General features: G+C 40.4%; 1 protein-coding gene across 1 annotated transcript in view; it reads left to right on the top strand.

Annotated features, from left to right (window-relative positions):
- PLXNB2 (plexin B2) overlaps window positions 1-15909 on the top strand; it is a 259510-nt gene that overhangs the window by 213312 nt on the left and 30289 nt on the right. Inside the window, 3 exon segments of the mRNA XM_050708407.1 lie at window positions 11914-12050; window positions 12705-12872; window positions 14523-14631. Coding sequence (XP_050564364.1) covers window positions 11914-12050; window positions 12705-12872; window positions 14523-14631 — 414 coding nt within the window.

Raw genomic sequence — 15909 nt, 5'->3', positions numbered from 1 at the left:
AATTTATAAGAGCCTGCGATAGCTGAGAGGTTTAACTAATCTCTATCCTCATCTTGATATTTAAAATTACATCTATAAACTGTAAATCTATAAAACGTAAAGGGTGTGTTACAGTTTTATCTTCTCCCATATTTTAACTTCTGTCTCATTAATTCTTGATTTTCTGTGAGAAGGAAAGGAAGGGAGTCAGCAGTAGGAGGTGGAATACGTCAAGAATGACATTCAGCTGAGAAGAGGATATTCTTGTTTTCACAAAACAGTGGTTTTTTCCATTATTTTCAGGCAAATACCTCCTTTCCCTTGTGGTATCTCTGCAAAAGCACGCATTTTGCTTGAAAATGATCTTTTACTGTCACAACCTTCCTCTGCTCCTTTGTGGAAATGTAGGTTATAATTAAGTCTTCCTTTGTCAATCATCTTATGTGTCTTGACCAGAGCAGGAAATGTGCAGAAACATCAAGTCCCATGTTTGTGTGCTTGTGATCTCTAGGACAAAGGCTATGACGTTATGTTGGTACGTTTTACACCAGTTCTCCTATGTTTCTCCTGTATATACAGATTCTCTCATGGTTTGCATGAAAACCACATGAAGAAGTTACAGAGTGTATTGAAATGTAGTGTGAAGCCTCCATGTAGGCTTAGAAGACCTCTCTGTGACCTTGTTCTGACGGGGTTCCCTGCTTAACACATCTGTGAGATGAGACGAGATCAGCAGCCACTGCTTTTGCTGCTTAAAGGAAAGGTTATTGAATGCCTGACAGGCTCAGGGAGAAGCTGTCATGCACGGACATCATCCAGGTGGACGTTTTCATGGAAGTCCAAGACTTCCTCTGTGCCAGTCTCTGAGTCACTGAAATATCAGATACCTAAGCCAGCTGCTGCTAAAAGGCATTTTTATTTACTGCAAAAATCTTTCCATGGGGACTTTCTTTACAGAATGTGAAGCAATGGCAAGTAATACAAAATCATCAAGCACAGCAGTTCGTGCCTTAAAACTGGTGAAATTGGTTTCTAGTTTCATTTCTCTTACTTTTTGTTCTGTGAGAAAATAAATCCAGCTGTGGACTGTGGTAGAATTAAAATCAGTGCAGGCTGTCACATTCATGCACACCTCTGCAAGCGTGACACAAGCACTTTTGGCATCTCAACAGGCTATCAGAGCAGCCAATCCAGTCAGTTGGTGTTGTTTTAAAATTTACATTCTTGTTTCAATGTTGTTTTCAGGCAGTTCCTTGATGGCTTGTTTCAGGAAACATAAGAAATCTGTGCCTTATATAATAACTCTGCTATTCAATCTATAGAAAAGAAAGAAAATACTCCTCTATCCAAGAACCTTCCTAAAATATGTCTCCTATTATGTATTTTCCCCTTTCTTTGGCACATTATCTGGCTACCCTGCTGCTGGTAAAAATCAGTTTTTACTGTGTACTTTGATCACCCTAAACACAATAGCTTCGGCTTTAGCAGTGCCTATTTTAAATGCAGTGTGTGGCAGCACTGTGCAAAAGTGTACAAACAACACAAAAGGAGACAAGGATCTGCTTGGCCTGATGTGTCTATGGAGAGTAGAAGTGTCACCGTGCTCCCCACAGTCTGGGGGTCACACATGTGGCTAGCGGCTGCCACCAAGAGCACATAGTCGGTTATCAGGTACTACTATGTTTGGCTATGGTCAATACCCAGCCTGAGGGATGGGTCTGTTTTTAAAGCTGGATTGATGAGGATCAGCACAGCTCTGGGCTTAGACTCATGCTTCTGCCCCGTTCTGCCAGCACAGCACATTTCTGAGGCAAGGAACAGGTGAGACTTCCTCTAGGTGGGTCAAAAATCCAGTCAGAAAGGATTTCAGTTTAAAATCACTTCTGAACTAAAATGCCCTGGTCCACAAGAGTCTATGCTGTGTAGTAAACATCTCATCCATATTTTCTGCATAACAGGAAGAAAGTTCTACATTGCCATCACAAATTTCTTCTATCCATTCTGAGTGTTGTTCGAGTCCAGACATTCCAGCGAAATTAAATTCTGGTAACCTTTTCCTCTTCCACTGACCTTTCTATTGTTTCTTTCACTATAAACAGAATAGGGCATTCTCCATTTTATTGAAGTAGAAATGAATTGATGCTAAACGTTAATATCCAGCTATGCAGTACCTCTGACAGCTTTGGCTGGTCTCTACGCAGGTGGAGCCATGGCATGGCTAAAAGCCAGTTTTTTGTTTGTTCATTTGATTTGTTTGCTACTATGGCAGTGAGAAACAGTATTGAAGGTGGGAATTAAGCTTTTCTTAGGTGTATGGCCCAGGCTGGCTGATGCCATACAAGCATGATTCTTGTCTCAGATCTCATCTTCGAACTCAAGCCAGCAGAATGAGAGCTTGCAGCTGGCTTTGGTTCTGCAGTGCCTGTTTGCAAGAGCAGTTCTGTGAGCTTTAGTCTGAGTGGATTGAAGACATAATATGGTTTCAGAAAGCTCAAATAAATGTAAGAAAGGGGGACAAATTAGAGTCTGATCTGAAAACAAACACAAAGATGACTACTCACCATACTGGGACTTTGAGTAACCCGATCTGCACAGTTGGATTTAACAAGGTACATTCTTCCACTTTAATATTCTCACAAGTTGGCATTTTCCTCTTATCTTCATCCATCCTCTGTTTCCCTTCTTGAATGTTAGAAGCAATTGCTCAGGGAGCTCTCACAGCCACAGCAGCTATTAGTGCCACCAGGCTCTCGTGGAGGATTTTAGCTCACTGCTTGATTCTTCTCCATGAGTCTTCACCATAGCACATACATTTTATACTGTAGCTTTTGGGGGGGAGTTTACATGGCTTGTTGCCATTATGATTGATGCTGATAAACCACACAACCACAGCAGTCTGGAATTGCTGCCAGAGGGCAGTGGCTGTTTTATCCTTGAGTTCTGGAGCACAACTTGTTTGTGTGTCAGCCTGCACAGCAGTCAGAGAACTCCTGCATAGCTCAGAGTTTTCAGTAAGAAGGCTCTTCCTCACGTGAGTATTATTAGACTTAATTCTCTATTATCTTAGACACCACTACAATATATGTCCCACCAGTCAGTGTTTGTGGGTTCTGCTTGAAAGCTGCCAGTGAACACTAGGGTGTATGATAACGCAGGCTTTCCAGTCACACATGCTTCCATTTCTCCATGAAAACTGTCAGCAAGACCCTGTAGTCTGTTCAGAAAATGATGTGCTCTCTGCCTCAAGGATAAAAAGAGGCAGAGATCTCTGCCTGCAGTCCAAAAACTTAGTTGTTTAGAATATCAACGCTCTGTGTAAGCATCCCATCCACAGCAGGCAGCAGACACTACAGAGAGGAGTGTGCACTGCCTGGCAAACACTTTGCCTTCACACCTGGAGTGGCTGGAAGCATTTGGGCTGACCTGTGAGGTTGGGAAGAAGCAGACCCAGAGAAGCAGGACCCAGCCAGAAGTAGCCCAGGACCTGAATCCTGGCTGGTGCTGTGCCTGGGACTGCTCCAGTGAGGCGAGCCAGGGAGTCGGGTCAGCTGCTGCGGTGAGCACTGGGCTGCCAAGTGTGCACCATGGAAATTCTCTGCCTGAGCATCGTGTGAGGGGGCGGCTTGTCTGAAGAAACAAGCAGCAGGCTCCCCCGAGTCTGAGAAAGGAGGGGAGCGGAGGGAAAGAGCAGTTCCTAATGGTTTGTGTGCCCTGGTCAAAAGCTTAATTTAGCTTCTGTGGTTACCTTTATAGGCCATGAGAAGACATTTTGACCTTCAGGAATGTGGCCAGTGCCTACAGCACTTCGTGGACTATGCTTTTAATGCCTTTAATTTTTGCATGCATTATATGCAAGGGTTGGCAGAATAATTCAACTTTGAACGGGGTGGGGGTGGATAATTTTGGTAACAAATGAGTTGTTTTACAGACCTGCTTCAAGAGCCAGAACTTAGTGCAACTGGGATCAGGGTGAAGAAAGAGAAAGCATACTTGCTGGGGAAGGGATGGATGAGAGAAAGGCAGAGCAATAATATGTTCTCTACACTTTTGAAAGTCTTACCTACATGTATGCGTGCACTGTCATCAGGTCCTTGGCACTGCATCCCTGTGCTCTGCTTGTGTGGAAGCACAGGAGCACATTCGTACTAGTGGATGTGTGCTTACATCAAAGGCAAACCCCTACCCGGAGGTCACTGCCTACAGGAGCTGGCAGGAGGGAGCTAAGGGGTTTTGCCATTTGCTGCCCATCGTGTCCATTTGAGCACATCCATCTGTTGCTGGCTTCCTCTTGTGCTGCAGCTGGCATCTCTCACAGCATCATGGGGATGTGCTCTGCCACCATCCTCTTTTCCCTCCCCAGTTGTCTCTGCTTGTGGTCTGGCATGGTTGCTTTTTCTCCTCTGAAGCACAGACATTATGCCAAGGTCTCTTTGCATCTCCGCTAGGCTCCCCTCCTCTGTTGCCTTCCAACTGGTTTTGAATTTCTGGCCCCTCTTGTGATTTACCAGTAGCCTCCTTAGTGACTGGTTGTTTCTTTCTTTGATTTTCTGCATTACTGATGGATAAAGGGTGACCACTTTTATCTCAATGGTGTAGGTTTTGGGCTAGAAACTTCCTATCATAGCTCAGCAATATAGCAGTTAGTATCATTATTTACAGAGTCATACCCCAGAATATAAAAAGTTCAGGACATGCTTGGGGATAGCTGAATGGAAAAGCAGAGAAATTGGAAAAGAAGAGCTGCAGAGCCTTAGTGGTGCTCCACAGGGGTACGTTCCTCTTGTTCTTGGATACTGTGCAAGGGGCCGGGAGTGAGTTGACTTGACACAACAAGGTAAACCAAAAGCTGCAAAGCAAATAAATAAGTGAAAAAGAACATTAACCAGTGTGGCAGATCAGATCCCAAGTGCAGGTCAAGAGAGTGTAAAAGAGGCTGGGGGAAGGCTTCTGTGTTGCACCCGTGTATCTGTAATGGGAAAATTGCAAAGAAGCTGGATAACAGGAAGAAAAGGAGAATAAGAGTGACCCCGCTGTTAGCCAGATAAAAGCCATGCTTCGATTTGACACCAGCAGACTGCAGAAATCTAAAATGCTGGGAACCCTCCAAGAGCATTTTCAGCCTGTAAAAAATATCTTTTAATAGCATAGTAATCAGAAACAAAGAAATAACAGATCACCTTCCGAAACGTGCAAAAAGACCAACTGCAAGCAATAAAATATTAAAGAAGAAAAAGTTCATTCTAGATTAATAAACAGGATGAAAAATACAAGAGATCAGACACGAGTGCTCAGAGGGTTGGCAATAGTTTTATCAGAAGCAGCAGTCGTGTACATTGCTAATAAGTAAGTTCGCTTCTAAATGTGATTATAAGTGGAACAGACATGGAGATAATTTACCCTCTAGCACACAGAAAGCATGAACTACGATGAAAAATATATAAGCATTCCTGAGAACAAATATGTAAGTATGAGGCACAGGATACAAACAGAAAGCAAAGGAAAGATTTCTGGCTGCAACAAAGAAAACAGGACACTGGAAAATGGCCTGAACATGAAGTCATATACATGCTCGGGCCAGTGCAAGCTGTTTTGCTGGTACTTCATTTTCCTCTCATACCTGTGTGCTGACAAAGCACAGAGTGTCTCAGAGGACAGGCTGTTGCAAGAGCATGACATTACTGTGAGGCAAAGCCCAAAAATACAGCTTGTGAAGCTCAGGGCAGTCTGCAATGCATGGATGAGGCAGGGGTACACAGTAATGTGAGTGCCAAGTAAGGGTTTGTCAAGTTGCAAATAACTCATCTGTATTACAAAGAGAATAAATGAATTTGCTACCAAACAACCTTATTCTGTTTGAATGTTATATACTATAAGCAATGTGCAAGGATTTTGCTTAAAATTGTCACTGTCTCAGCTGCTTCAAATCGGAGCAGAAAACCACTGCTTTCAGGTAAACTGTATCAACAGGATCAGCACTGACTGTAGTCATAAAGGCAGACCAGGGTAACCTATTCCTAGCATTACTGTCCATCCACTGAAGCTACCTAATGGTTATCAAAGCTCTGGAAAACCTGCTCATCTGTTCAGGAGTACTCATTCAATAGTCTGGTACAGCATGGAAAAGCTGAGTTGCAGGTGCATTACAAGACCTCTCAGCATTGTTACACCTACCTGTGATTTAAGGAAAGTTGGTACGTAGGATATATAGACGTTCAATTTCCCACAACCAACAAGCTAAAATCTGCTCCAACCTACAAGCAAGAAATCCCGTTGAGATCAAATTATTTCTTTGGGATAAATCATTCTACACCTGTCAGGAGTGAGCTACACCTGTTGAGAAGAGATCCCTGCTCAAATAGCACAGCCATGGATGCGCATATGTTTTACCAAAACTGCAAATCCACTTCCTACAAGCACAGGACATGATCATCAAAGCATAAGGTGGTGAGAAGTCCCTCTGCTGGGAGGTGACCTACCTGACTTGACAGGCCACTGAACAACTGGCAGGCATTGGAGAAAGCTTTTTAAAACCAGACAGTCTGAAAACCCACATATGAGGTACGTGTTACTGCAGAAAAGATTTATGCTCACTCAGACACTAAATAACCGGAAAATATGAACGATATTTGTCCAGTGACAAAGGGAGAAGTATAGACCACTGCAACTTGAAAGAACATCTGTCCTTTTCAAGCAAAATAAGAACAAGACTGCACTCTATGTCAATTATGATTTTCTACACTTTAAGGAATTATAAAACAAAGGTTAAATTAGCGTTTGTAGGGTTGTTTAAGTTTTAATGTGTTCATGAGAAATGAAGTATTGCCAAGTCTCCACGAGAGCTGATGTTTTCCAGAAGAATTATTACAAGGCTGCTATAAATTCCATATAGGACACATAATCAAATGTTCTACTTAACATTATAATTTCAGTGCACACTGTGGTGTGATGCTGCAGAAAGTGTGATGTCCTCTGAGCACGTTCTGACTGAGAGAACAAAGACACAGAGGTGCAGAGGGCTGAAAATGGAAGTGGGGTATTTGTAATGATGGCAGGAGTACTTCTGATTCAGGAACTGAAATGAAAAAAGGGAAGAAAGCAGGAGAAAAGAAATCCCTGAAGGGATTTTGAAAAGGTGGTATCACTGATCTCACATCATTTGAGGTTCTGAGATTGTCAGTGCAGTTTGTAGTGGCTGAATTTTCAGTATTGCTTGGGATTTAGCCCAAATTAGAGGTATCTGCATCTTGCTAAAAGCTGCATTTTCATTATCCCTCAGACGATGTTTGCAGTGAAGGATTTACCCTTTTCCCTTCATTTTCTTTTGCAAGGAGAAGAAATCTCATGCAGAGTTGTGTTCAGCAATGTAGAGGTGTGGGTTTGTTGCAGCTCTGCTGGAATTTGTATGGTTAAGACCCAGTCTAGCAACTTACAAAGGTCTGAGCCTCTCCGTCCTGTGGGTGAGTGCAATGTCACCCATGGGAAGGTGCTGCCTTCTCCTGAGGCAACACGATTCTTCTCAGAGGCTTGCTCCACCACTCAAAGAGTACTTTTTGAACTTATAATGATATTTAGCAAATATCTTCTCCCACTGGTCCTGTCTACCTAACTGCATTTCTGAAAAATACTTTCCAGCTAAGCATTGAGATGACCCATTTTATTCTTTACTGGTACTCTAAGAGACTGCCAGGTAGGCCAAGACAGCTTTGTGCTTTACACCATCTGTGAACATTTTAAGAGAGCACTGAAGCTTGCTCATAGTGCATTGGTTTTACGATAAAGACGTTATTAAAATTGTTAAAATTGTTGGTATTTTATTTAAGCTTCTTATTTTTTTTTCTGGAAGGTCCTTAAGAGAAAGGGAAAGGAAAAAATTGTGAAACTGAAAATAGCAAGTAAGAATTAATCAAATCATTTTTCTGACAAGTTTATGGTAACAAACTGTTACTATACGATGCTTTGTTTTAGTAGTCATCCTGAAAAATTCCTTTGCATGCAGAGCCCAGTTCAGCTTCTCCTTATTAGATCATCTTTATGAGGCGTCCACATTATTTGGTCCCTGGAGTGCTCTTGGTATTTGCAAAATTACTTTAAATAGGTTAAATATGAATACTTTGAGTTAAGCTGTTTTAAAATAGCCCTTTGAGAGATTGCTGCAAAACCAGTGATTAAAGAGAAAATAAGGGTTAAATGTAACTATTCCACCTCCTCCTTGGCTGCTACCTGCAGCAGCTACCAGAGTGATTCTTGGCCTCAGGTTTTCATAAACTTGAAGCGAGGCTGAGATGTGCTGGCTCCATGTTGCACCTGTGTCATGGAGGGGGGCTGAGGTGTGAATAGCACATTCTTTTTGGCATAGCTGAGTTTCCACAGAATGACACAGAGTCACAGAATGGCTGAGGTTGGCAGGGACCTCTGGAGGCCACCTTGTCCAACCCCCTGCCCAAGCAGGGCCACCCAGAGCAGGCTGCCCAGGACCACGTCCAGGCAGCTTTTGAAGATCTCCAAGGAGGGGACGCCACAGCCTCTGCCAGTGCTCAGTCACCCTCACACAGCACAGGAGTAATTCCTGGTCTTCAGAGGGAACCTCCTCTGTTTCAGTTTGCTCCCATTGCATCTTTTCTCATCACCAGTCACCACTGAAAAGAGCCTGGCTCCGTCCTCATTTAACTTTTTAACTTTTAGCAGGCAGAGTCTTGCTAAGAAAAAAAAAAATCTGGGCAAAACAGAACAGGTACTTATTTTACTTCCCCGTTGCTGTTGTGTTATTCAGAGAGAACTTTGCTATTTGTTTACCTAGATACTATATCCCGATTCACAGGGAGTTAAATGCAGGCTGCCAATAAAAGTTCCCACACAGAAAATGGTTCTCAGTGGTTCTGCTTCAGCTTTGTGGCTTGCTCAGTGTTCACTGATAGGTAGCAACTGAACCAGCTTTTGCACTGCCAAAGTTACTGATCAGATATGCCAGTCGAGCTTTAATCGTGTAATTATTTATCATTTTTGCTGAAAGAAAGGAATACAGCTGCCTAGCAGAAGCTTCTTAACAAGCTTCCTTTTTCTTCCTTTTTTTTTTTTTTTTTTTTTTTTTCCCCAAGATTACAGGGTTACAGAGAGTGGGGTATGCTGCTTCAGAAATCTTTTCTTATACCTTTTTTTCCTAAGTCTTTGCTAAAGGCTTGACTTTAAGTGGAGGTAGGATTTAGGGAAAAGGCTACAAGCTTTAAATATATTTTTTTTCTGAGGCTGAGGGAGAAAGAATTTGTCCATATTAATTCTTTTAATGGTTCTTGGGGAACATTTGCTTCTGGAAACGTTGCAGTAGATTTTAACTGGTGATGATAAAACAGTCCAATATTCTTAACACTTTGTAGCAATCAATATTTAATCTGGAGTTAATAAAAGGTATGGTTTTCTGTATATCTATCAAGGTTAAACTTAAAGGATTTGGTAAATTTTTGTAAGCAATACAACTTAATAATCTTTTTAATCAACAATATTGTGGTTCAGAAAAGCACAAACAAGCTTTCTTGTGAAATGCAAGTCTAGACTTGTGTTAATTTAAGCTTCAAGTGTGACTTTTAAAACTGACCCACTCAAATCTTTTATTTACTCTCGTGCAATTTCAACTTAGGTTAAATAAGCAGGCAATTAAATCAAAAGAAGAGTATGTACAGAGTTATGTAGATCTAAGTAAGCAAGTTTCAGTCAATTCTGTTATATTGAATCAATGCTCCTTTTTGCTTAAACCATGCTTAAAAATTACTTTGAGTCGATTCCTTACATAAAATGTTGTAACTCAAGTGATGTATTAAATTAAAAAGAAATCAAAGGTTAGTGCATGAGAGCAGTCATGTGCTGTAGCATCGTACATCTTGAGGAGTGAAGGGTTTACAAACAGATTTCTCTCAGGGAAGAAAAGCAATTGACACCCAATTAGTGTTAAAGCATATTCCTAAAGCTCAATGACTTGAGAGCAAATTACAGTTGTCATTGTGGATTTGTGAAGTGTGCTGAACCGTGATGCATTCCTTCAGAGGGAAGTTGCTCAGACATGAAAGAATAAAACAAGCACAGCAAGTACAAGTTCTCTGTGTTTCTATAATATCAGTGCTTTAATAAAACAAATTTATCAAGTAACCACGAGGTCAACTGAATGCTTTTTTACAATTTCCTGCTACTTGTTAGAAACCCATCAATGGCTCACTGAGCTTTTGACCAAACTCTAGTACATCATTCCCTCTTTTCCCTGACATTCATGGACCATTGTTTTTCTAGCTGCAAGCTGACACAGAGATGGCAGTCTGTGCATGAGCAAAATAACGTAGGGGAAAGCTTTTTGCTATGTGATGAGTCAAGCAAACTCTCTTTCTGAGCATGGCCTTTGCTCCTTAGAGTGAGAGACCAGTGCAGTATGATGGTGATCAGGTAAACCCCAATCAGTAAGGGAAGTTCTCAAACATCATTGCCCTTGCTTTATTCATAGAATCATCTAGGTTGGATGATTCTATGATCCCCTCCAACCCCCCAGCTCAACTTGAGACCATTTCCTTGTGTCCTATCACTTGTCACCTGAGAAAGAAGACCAACACCCTCCTTGCTGAGGCCTCCTTTCAGGTAGAGAGTGATAAGGTCTCCACTCAAACTTTTCTTCTCCAGACTAAACAACACCAGTTCCCTCAGTTGCTCCTCATAAGTCTTGTTTCCTAGTTCCCTCAACAGCTTCATTGCTCTTCTATGTACATGCTAGAGCACCTTAATATCCTTGTAGTGAAGGGCCCAAAACTAAACACAGTACTCAAGGGGCGGGCTCACCAGTGCCACATACAAGGAGACAATCAATTCCCTAGTCCTGCTGGCCACACTCTGATGCAGGCCAGGATGCCATTGGCCTCCTTGGCCACCTGGGCACACTGATGGCTCATGTTCAGCCGGCTGTCAACCAGCCTGTATGTTCCTGTATGCAATAGCCCCAAGGCTGGACTCCATCATTGTCCACTCATTTGAACAAGTTGGCAGGCAATGTGTGCTGAAGCAAGGCTGATCGATCTCACGTGGCTTACACGACTTCATTCATGCTCTTGACTCAGTAGTGGCCGTGTTGTCCTGAATAGCAACGCTTTTCTCAACTGGGAGTGGGGACTACTTAGCAATGAAGTAATTAAATTGCACTGTTCATGAAAAGCCCTCACTATTAATTTACAGAATTTGTCATGTCTGGGGTAATACAGTCATGGAAACAAGGACTGAATTGAGAAAAAAAGGAGTGAACTTAGTTGAGAAATTTAAATTTCTGACAAATTTTGTGACAATTTGAAACATATCTGCTTGTTCCAATTGATTTTAGGAAATCCTCTCCAACGTTCTAGGTGTATAAAGAAAAGTTTATTATTTTTTGATATCTTTTCTCTGCAAGCTCATTGCTCAAGAAAGGGATAATAATCTTCTACAGCAATTAAGAATCTTATGAGATAAATGGGACCTTAATATTCTCTCTGTTCAGTACCAGTTCTGAAAAACTCGCTCTGTCTCTCCTGTCACTGACACAGAAGGGGTAAGGAAGGGTGAAAGTAGACTCAGCCATAAGGAAGAGAGAAATCTTAAAATAAGTATGAAAACAGGAAGTCGAACAGGAAGCTCACACAAACTTAATAGCAGCTAACTGTGCATCTTGCCAGTAGGTAATTTAAATCCATATAAAGCCTCATAAAGTACAGTATGGAAAAAATGTGTACATTCACATCACATTACTTCTTCCTTCACTCACCATGAATAATGAAAGACTTTGTTTTATTTGAGAAGACTTGTCCTTCATTATTTCAATTTATTATCTTTTGGGTAATGATATTAAACTACTATTATCTATTATACCAATTAATACTGGTGTAAATTTTATTTTAATTTTCTAAATTAGTTTTCACCATCTCCTCTTTTCAGGAACCTCATCCATCTGGAATAAGACCTGAAAGTGGTCCACAAGCAGGTGGAACCACACTTACCATCACTGGTACCAACCTGGAAACTGGTTCCAAGAAGGATGTTCGTGTTTTAGTCGGTAGCCAGCCTTGCAATGTGTACGTACCCTGAGTAACTAATAGTACAGAGTTGTACCCTAAAAAAGTACCAACCTTTTCTGGCCTTTAGAAATTATACAGGTCTGTTGTCTGTCTCATAGAGACTCATGCCATGCAATGTGGCTCTGCACATAATGTTCAAACAGAAACTCACTGAGAGGCTTCAGCTGGAAGAAGCAGCTACAAAAATTACCAAAGTCGGAGGACTCAGTTATCCAAAGAGTTTTTCCAGTTTCAGCTCTCTCCTCATGACCAGCTGCTCCAAATCCAGCCATGCTCTCACTCAACATCTCCTGTATGGTTCCATATAAAATTTTAATCCTCTGGTGCCCCTTGACGTGTTTCTCTCACTTCTTGTTCTCTTTATTAATTGCTGCCCTATTCTCCCCCCAAAAGTGGAATGAGCTGAAATGTGCTGACATCGCATTGTTCTTGTGTCTGTACACTATTCTTTTTCATATCCTGTTAAAGGCTCTAAATGATCTAGAGAAAGTGTTGTCTCCTCATGTAATTATTCAGTGCAGAGCAGAAAATAGAGCTCAGAGTTCTTTTTTGTTTGCTTGTTTTTGTTATAGGGTACTGCTGTAAAGAATACAAATCAGAGTAATGTTAGTAGCTGAATATGTTTCCTTTTCTTTTTCTTCTCTGATCTAGCACTGACTTTGGAGAAGAGATCGTTTGCGTTACAGGACGTAATAGCAAAGTTGAAGCTGTTAAAGTCACATTGCTCTACGGGGAAACAGTAATTAATGTACCAGGACAATTTTCATACAGTGAGAATCCTACCGTCACCAAGTTCCTGCCAGTAAATAGCTTCAGCAGGTAATGAAATGTTTCTCATAGCTTCATTTACAATTGGGTCAAAATATGTTATAGCTTTTCCTCTGTATAGAACTGTTTGATATGAAAACTGCCATACTCTACCTATGTTCAAATTTAGATACATAGAGTTTGTGAACTTTCGTAACCATGGCTGATGTTGAAAGAATTCTTTTTACCTCCAAATTTTAATCACCATTTCAAAGCTATATACTGAAATCAATAAAGGTAATGAGCTTCTTTTAAATAAGCATGTCTCAAAGAAAGAGATTTGAAGCATTTCGGCATGATGTCAAACAACACGACCTTTGCATTATGTACAAATCCTTCCCCTCTCTAAAGGAAAGATCATCATCTGAAAGTGATGTAAAAGGTTTCTAGCCAAAATGTTTCTAGCAGTTCTTCTGGTCAGCTTTTAATAAGTAGGCTGGAAACAGAGGAAAGCTATGGCTTATCATCTTTTTGTCCCATGAGGAAGAAACGTATCTTTAGGAAATCTAGATCAGGGATCCATAAGTCTCTTAAAAGGAGTTGTTTCTCCTACAGTGGCACTCACTTAACACCCCAGCTGGCAGTTGTTCATTCGAAACAGCATTCCTTCTGGAAAAATGCTCACATAGTATCAATTGTGAAACCAAAGAAATGTGTGCCACTCCTCTACTTGTAGCAAAATGGCAGATCATCTGTGTAAATGTCCTTTTGTCATACCTCTGGTTCTGAGAGTAATTCTGTAACTGGCTCAGGGACAAGCTTGTTAACTTTCCCCATGCTGGTCTCCGTTGTTCCCTAATATTCTGATCATTCTGCCTAGTGGGTGCAGTTGGCTGAGAGAGCGGTTAAGATGTTTCCACCCTCTTTCAGCAAAAAGAAGTGTAAGATCATGACCTTAAAAATAGGATGTTAAAAATAAATTGACTGTGACTTCTCCTGGAGGAATTGGTACTTGCCTTCTTGAATATGGAGTAATCATTTATGTAAAATAGGATTTGTTTTTAATACTTGCATTTGTTTTTTGCTTGGGTTGTTTGGGGGCCTGGAGGTTTTTTGGTAGATCACTAGTGATTTACTCCAGGGTATTTAAAAGACTGTTTTTGTTGTTGTTGTTGTTGTTTTTTCCTCTTTATAAACTGAACCTTATTATAATGGATTGCTTTGAGGATAGCTATCCTTCTAAATCTATGTTACTTAGATGACTTCAGTTCCCACTGGCCACTTATATGCATTCTTCTTCTTACGTGAATGCATTCTCTTTTAAACAATATGTTGCAAATGAAAGGGAATAGAGAAGCCAGGTTCCTACAGATCTGTGGAAAATACACCCACCTTTGTCTGTGTGAATGCTAGGTGGACTGATTGTAACAAAAACGTTGGAGAAGTAAAGCACATAAAAATAGGTATCAATGAAAAGCCACAGATACTGGCAGTGATTTGCACTTCTTTATTCTGCTATTTTAAGACTAGTATGAAGTAGACATTGCTGATTTTAAATACTGTCATCATTGACAATTTTAACAGAAAATCTTTCTGTAGGATATCTAAGTGTCCTATAGGCATTACATAACTGTTTTCAGAAGTAGTAGCACTGCAGGTTAAAGTATATGGCTGTAGTATTTTGCCAATGAATTGACTTATTTTTTTAATTTTGCCTTTCAGTGGAGGGAGAAACATTACAGTAACTGGAACTGGGTTTGAGCTCATCCAGAGTTTCTCACTGGTGGTATATGCAGAGCGTCCAGAAGCAGGGAAAGCAAGTCTCAAAAGGGTAATTTTCTTTTTTTCAAAAAAAAAAAAAAGGCATCATACTGGATGTATAATATATAAACTATTCAAAAAATGCAATGAAAAGTTTGCCCACCTGAATTCACTGGGATTGAGGTGGAATGAGATTTGAACAGTCTTCTGGGTCTCCATGTAAGAGGAGCCTACTCCTGCCATCCTGACTTACATTTACTTGCACCTTGTAACCTTCTGCTTCAAAATTATTTTCATTCAATATGAATAAGGATAGAAGAACTAAGCTTTAAATGGTAAACTGGATATATTTGAGAATTTGAAAGTAGGTATAATTTTACTTTGTCTTCCTCCTTCTCCTCCCCTGCAAAGTTTAGCAATTTGTCTGAAATAGGACCTAAATCCAGACAACGTTGAGTACTTGGCTTTGCACAGTCAGTCTTTTATTTTCTCACACCTCAACAGTCTTCTACTTTTCTTTCTTGCTTCAAGCACATTCCACTTACAGCATGATCCCAAAAAAAGATATGCAAGATAAATAAAGGTTAAAAATAAAAAAAAATTAAAAAACACTTCTTGCATGTAATGCTAAGAACTGACGTTACCGATTGGTCTCGATTTTCCACTCTTCTAATGAAGATTGCGGTTTAATGCAAAGATTGAGAACTTAAAAGCAATCTTCCTGCAAGAATGTGTTTTAAGCCTTTTTTTAAAGCTAGCTTTTCAATTTAAGACTGTCTTGTGATCAATATCAAAAATAATTATTATCATATAGAGTTGGTAATGTACATTTCTTGTATTATATGCGTGATTCAACTTATGTATGCCAAAGCCAGCTGGATTTGGGTCCATCAAAACACTCTCCTTTAAGAATGTTAAGAGGAAAACTGCCTACATTTTACAGGCTGTAAACTGCAAGATGTAATTATCTTGCTTACCTTAAACCCCAGGAAAATCTTAAACTCTGTTTAGCATTCTTGACATTATTTATCAACATATCTTACCGCCTCTCCTCTTGTATGCTTAGCATCAATTCAACACATTAGCCTAAATCTGCATTACATATAGTACATACTCTTGGTTAAGACTAGAAACTCTTTCATAATCTTTTGTTTTGCTTCCATTTATGTAGTCGTATCAAAAATGTAGGGAAGAAGCTACCAAATTGCATTTGATTTCTCAAAGTGGGAAACTCAGGTGGTGATAGAAGAAGTTTTAAGGGTTCATATTAGTGCTGTTGGCTGTGCTTGGTATTACTGAATAGCTGAAGGAGTTTCTAGCATAAGTATATGAGAACAAGTCTTACGAG

This window comes from Cygnus atratus, chromosome 1 (assembly GCF_013377495.2).
Source record: "Cygnus atratus isolate AKBS03 ecotype Queensland, Australia chromosome 1, CAtr_DNAZoo_HiC_assembly, whole genome shotgun sequence".
Classification (NCBI taxonomy): domain Eukaryota; kingdom Metazoa; phylum Chordata; class Aves; order Anseriformes; family Anatidae; genus Cygnus; species Cygnus atratus.
Note: the sequence above shows the minus strand (reverse complement) of the source record. Positions and strands in the feature narration are given on the sequence as shown.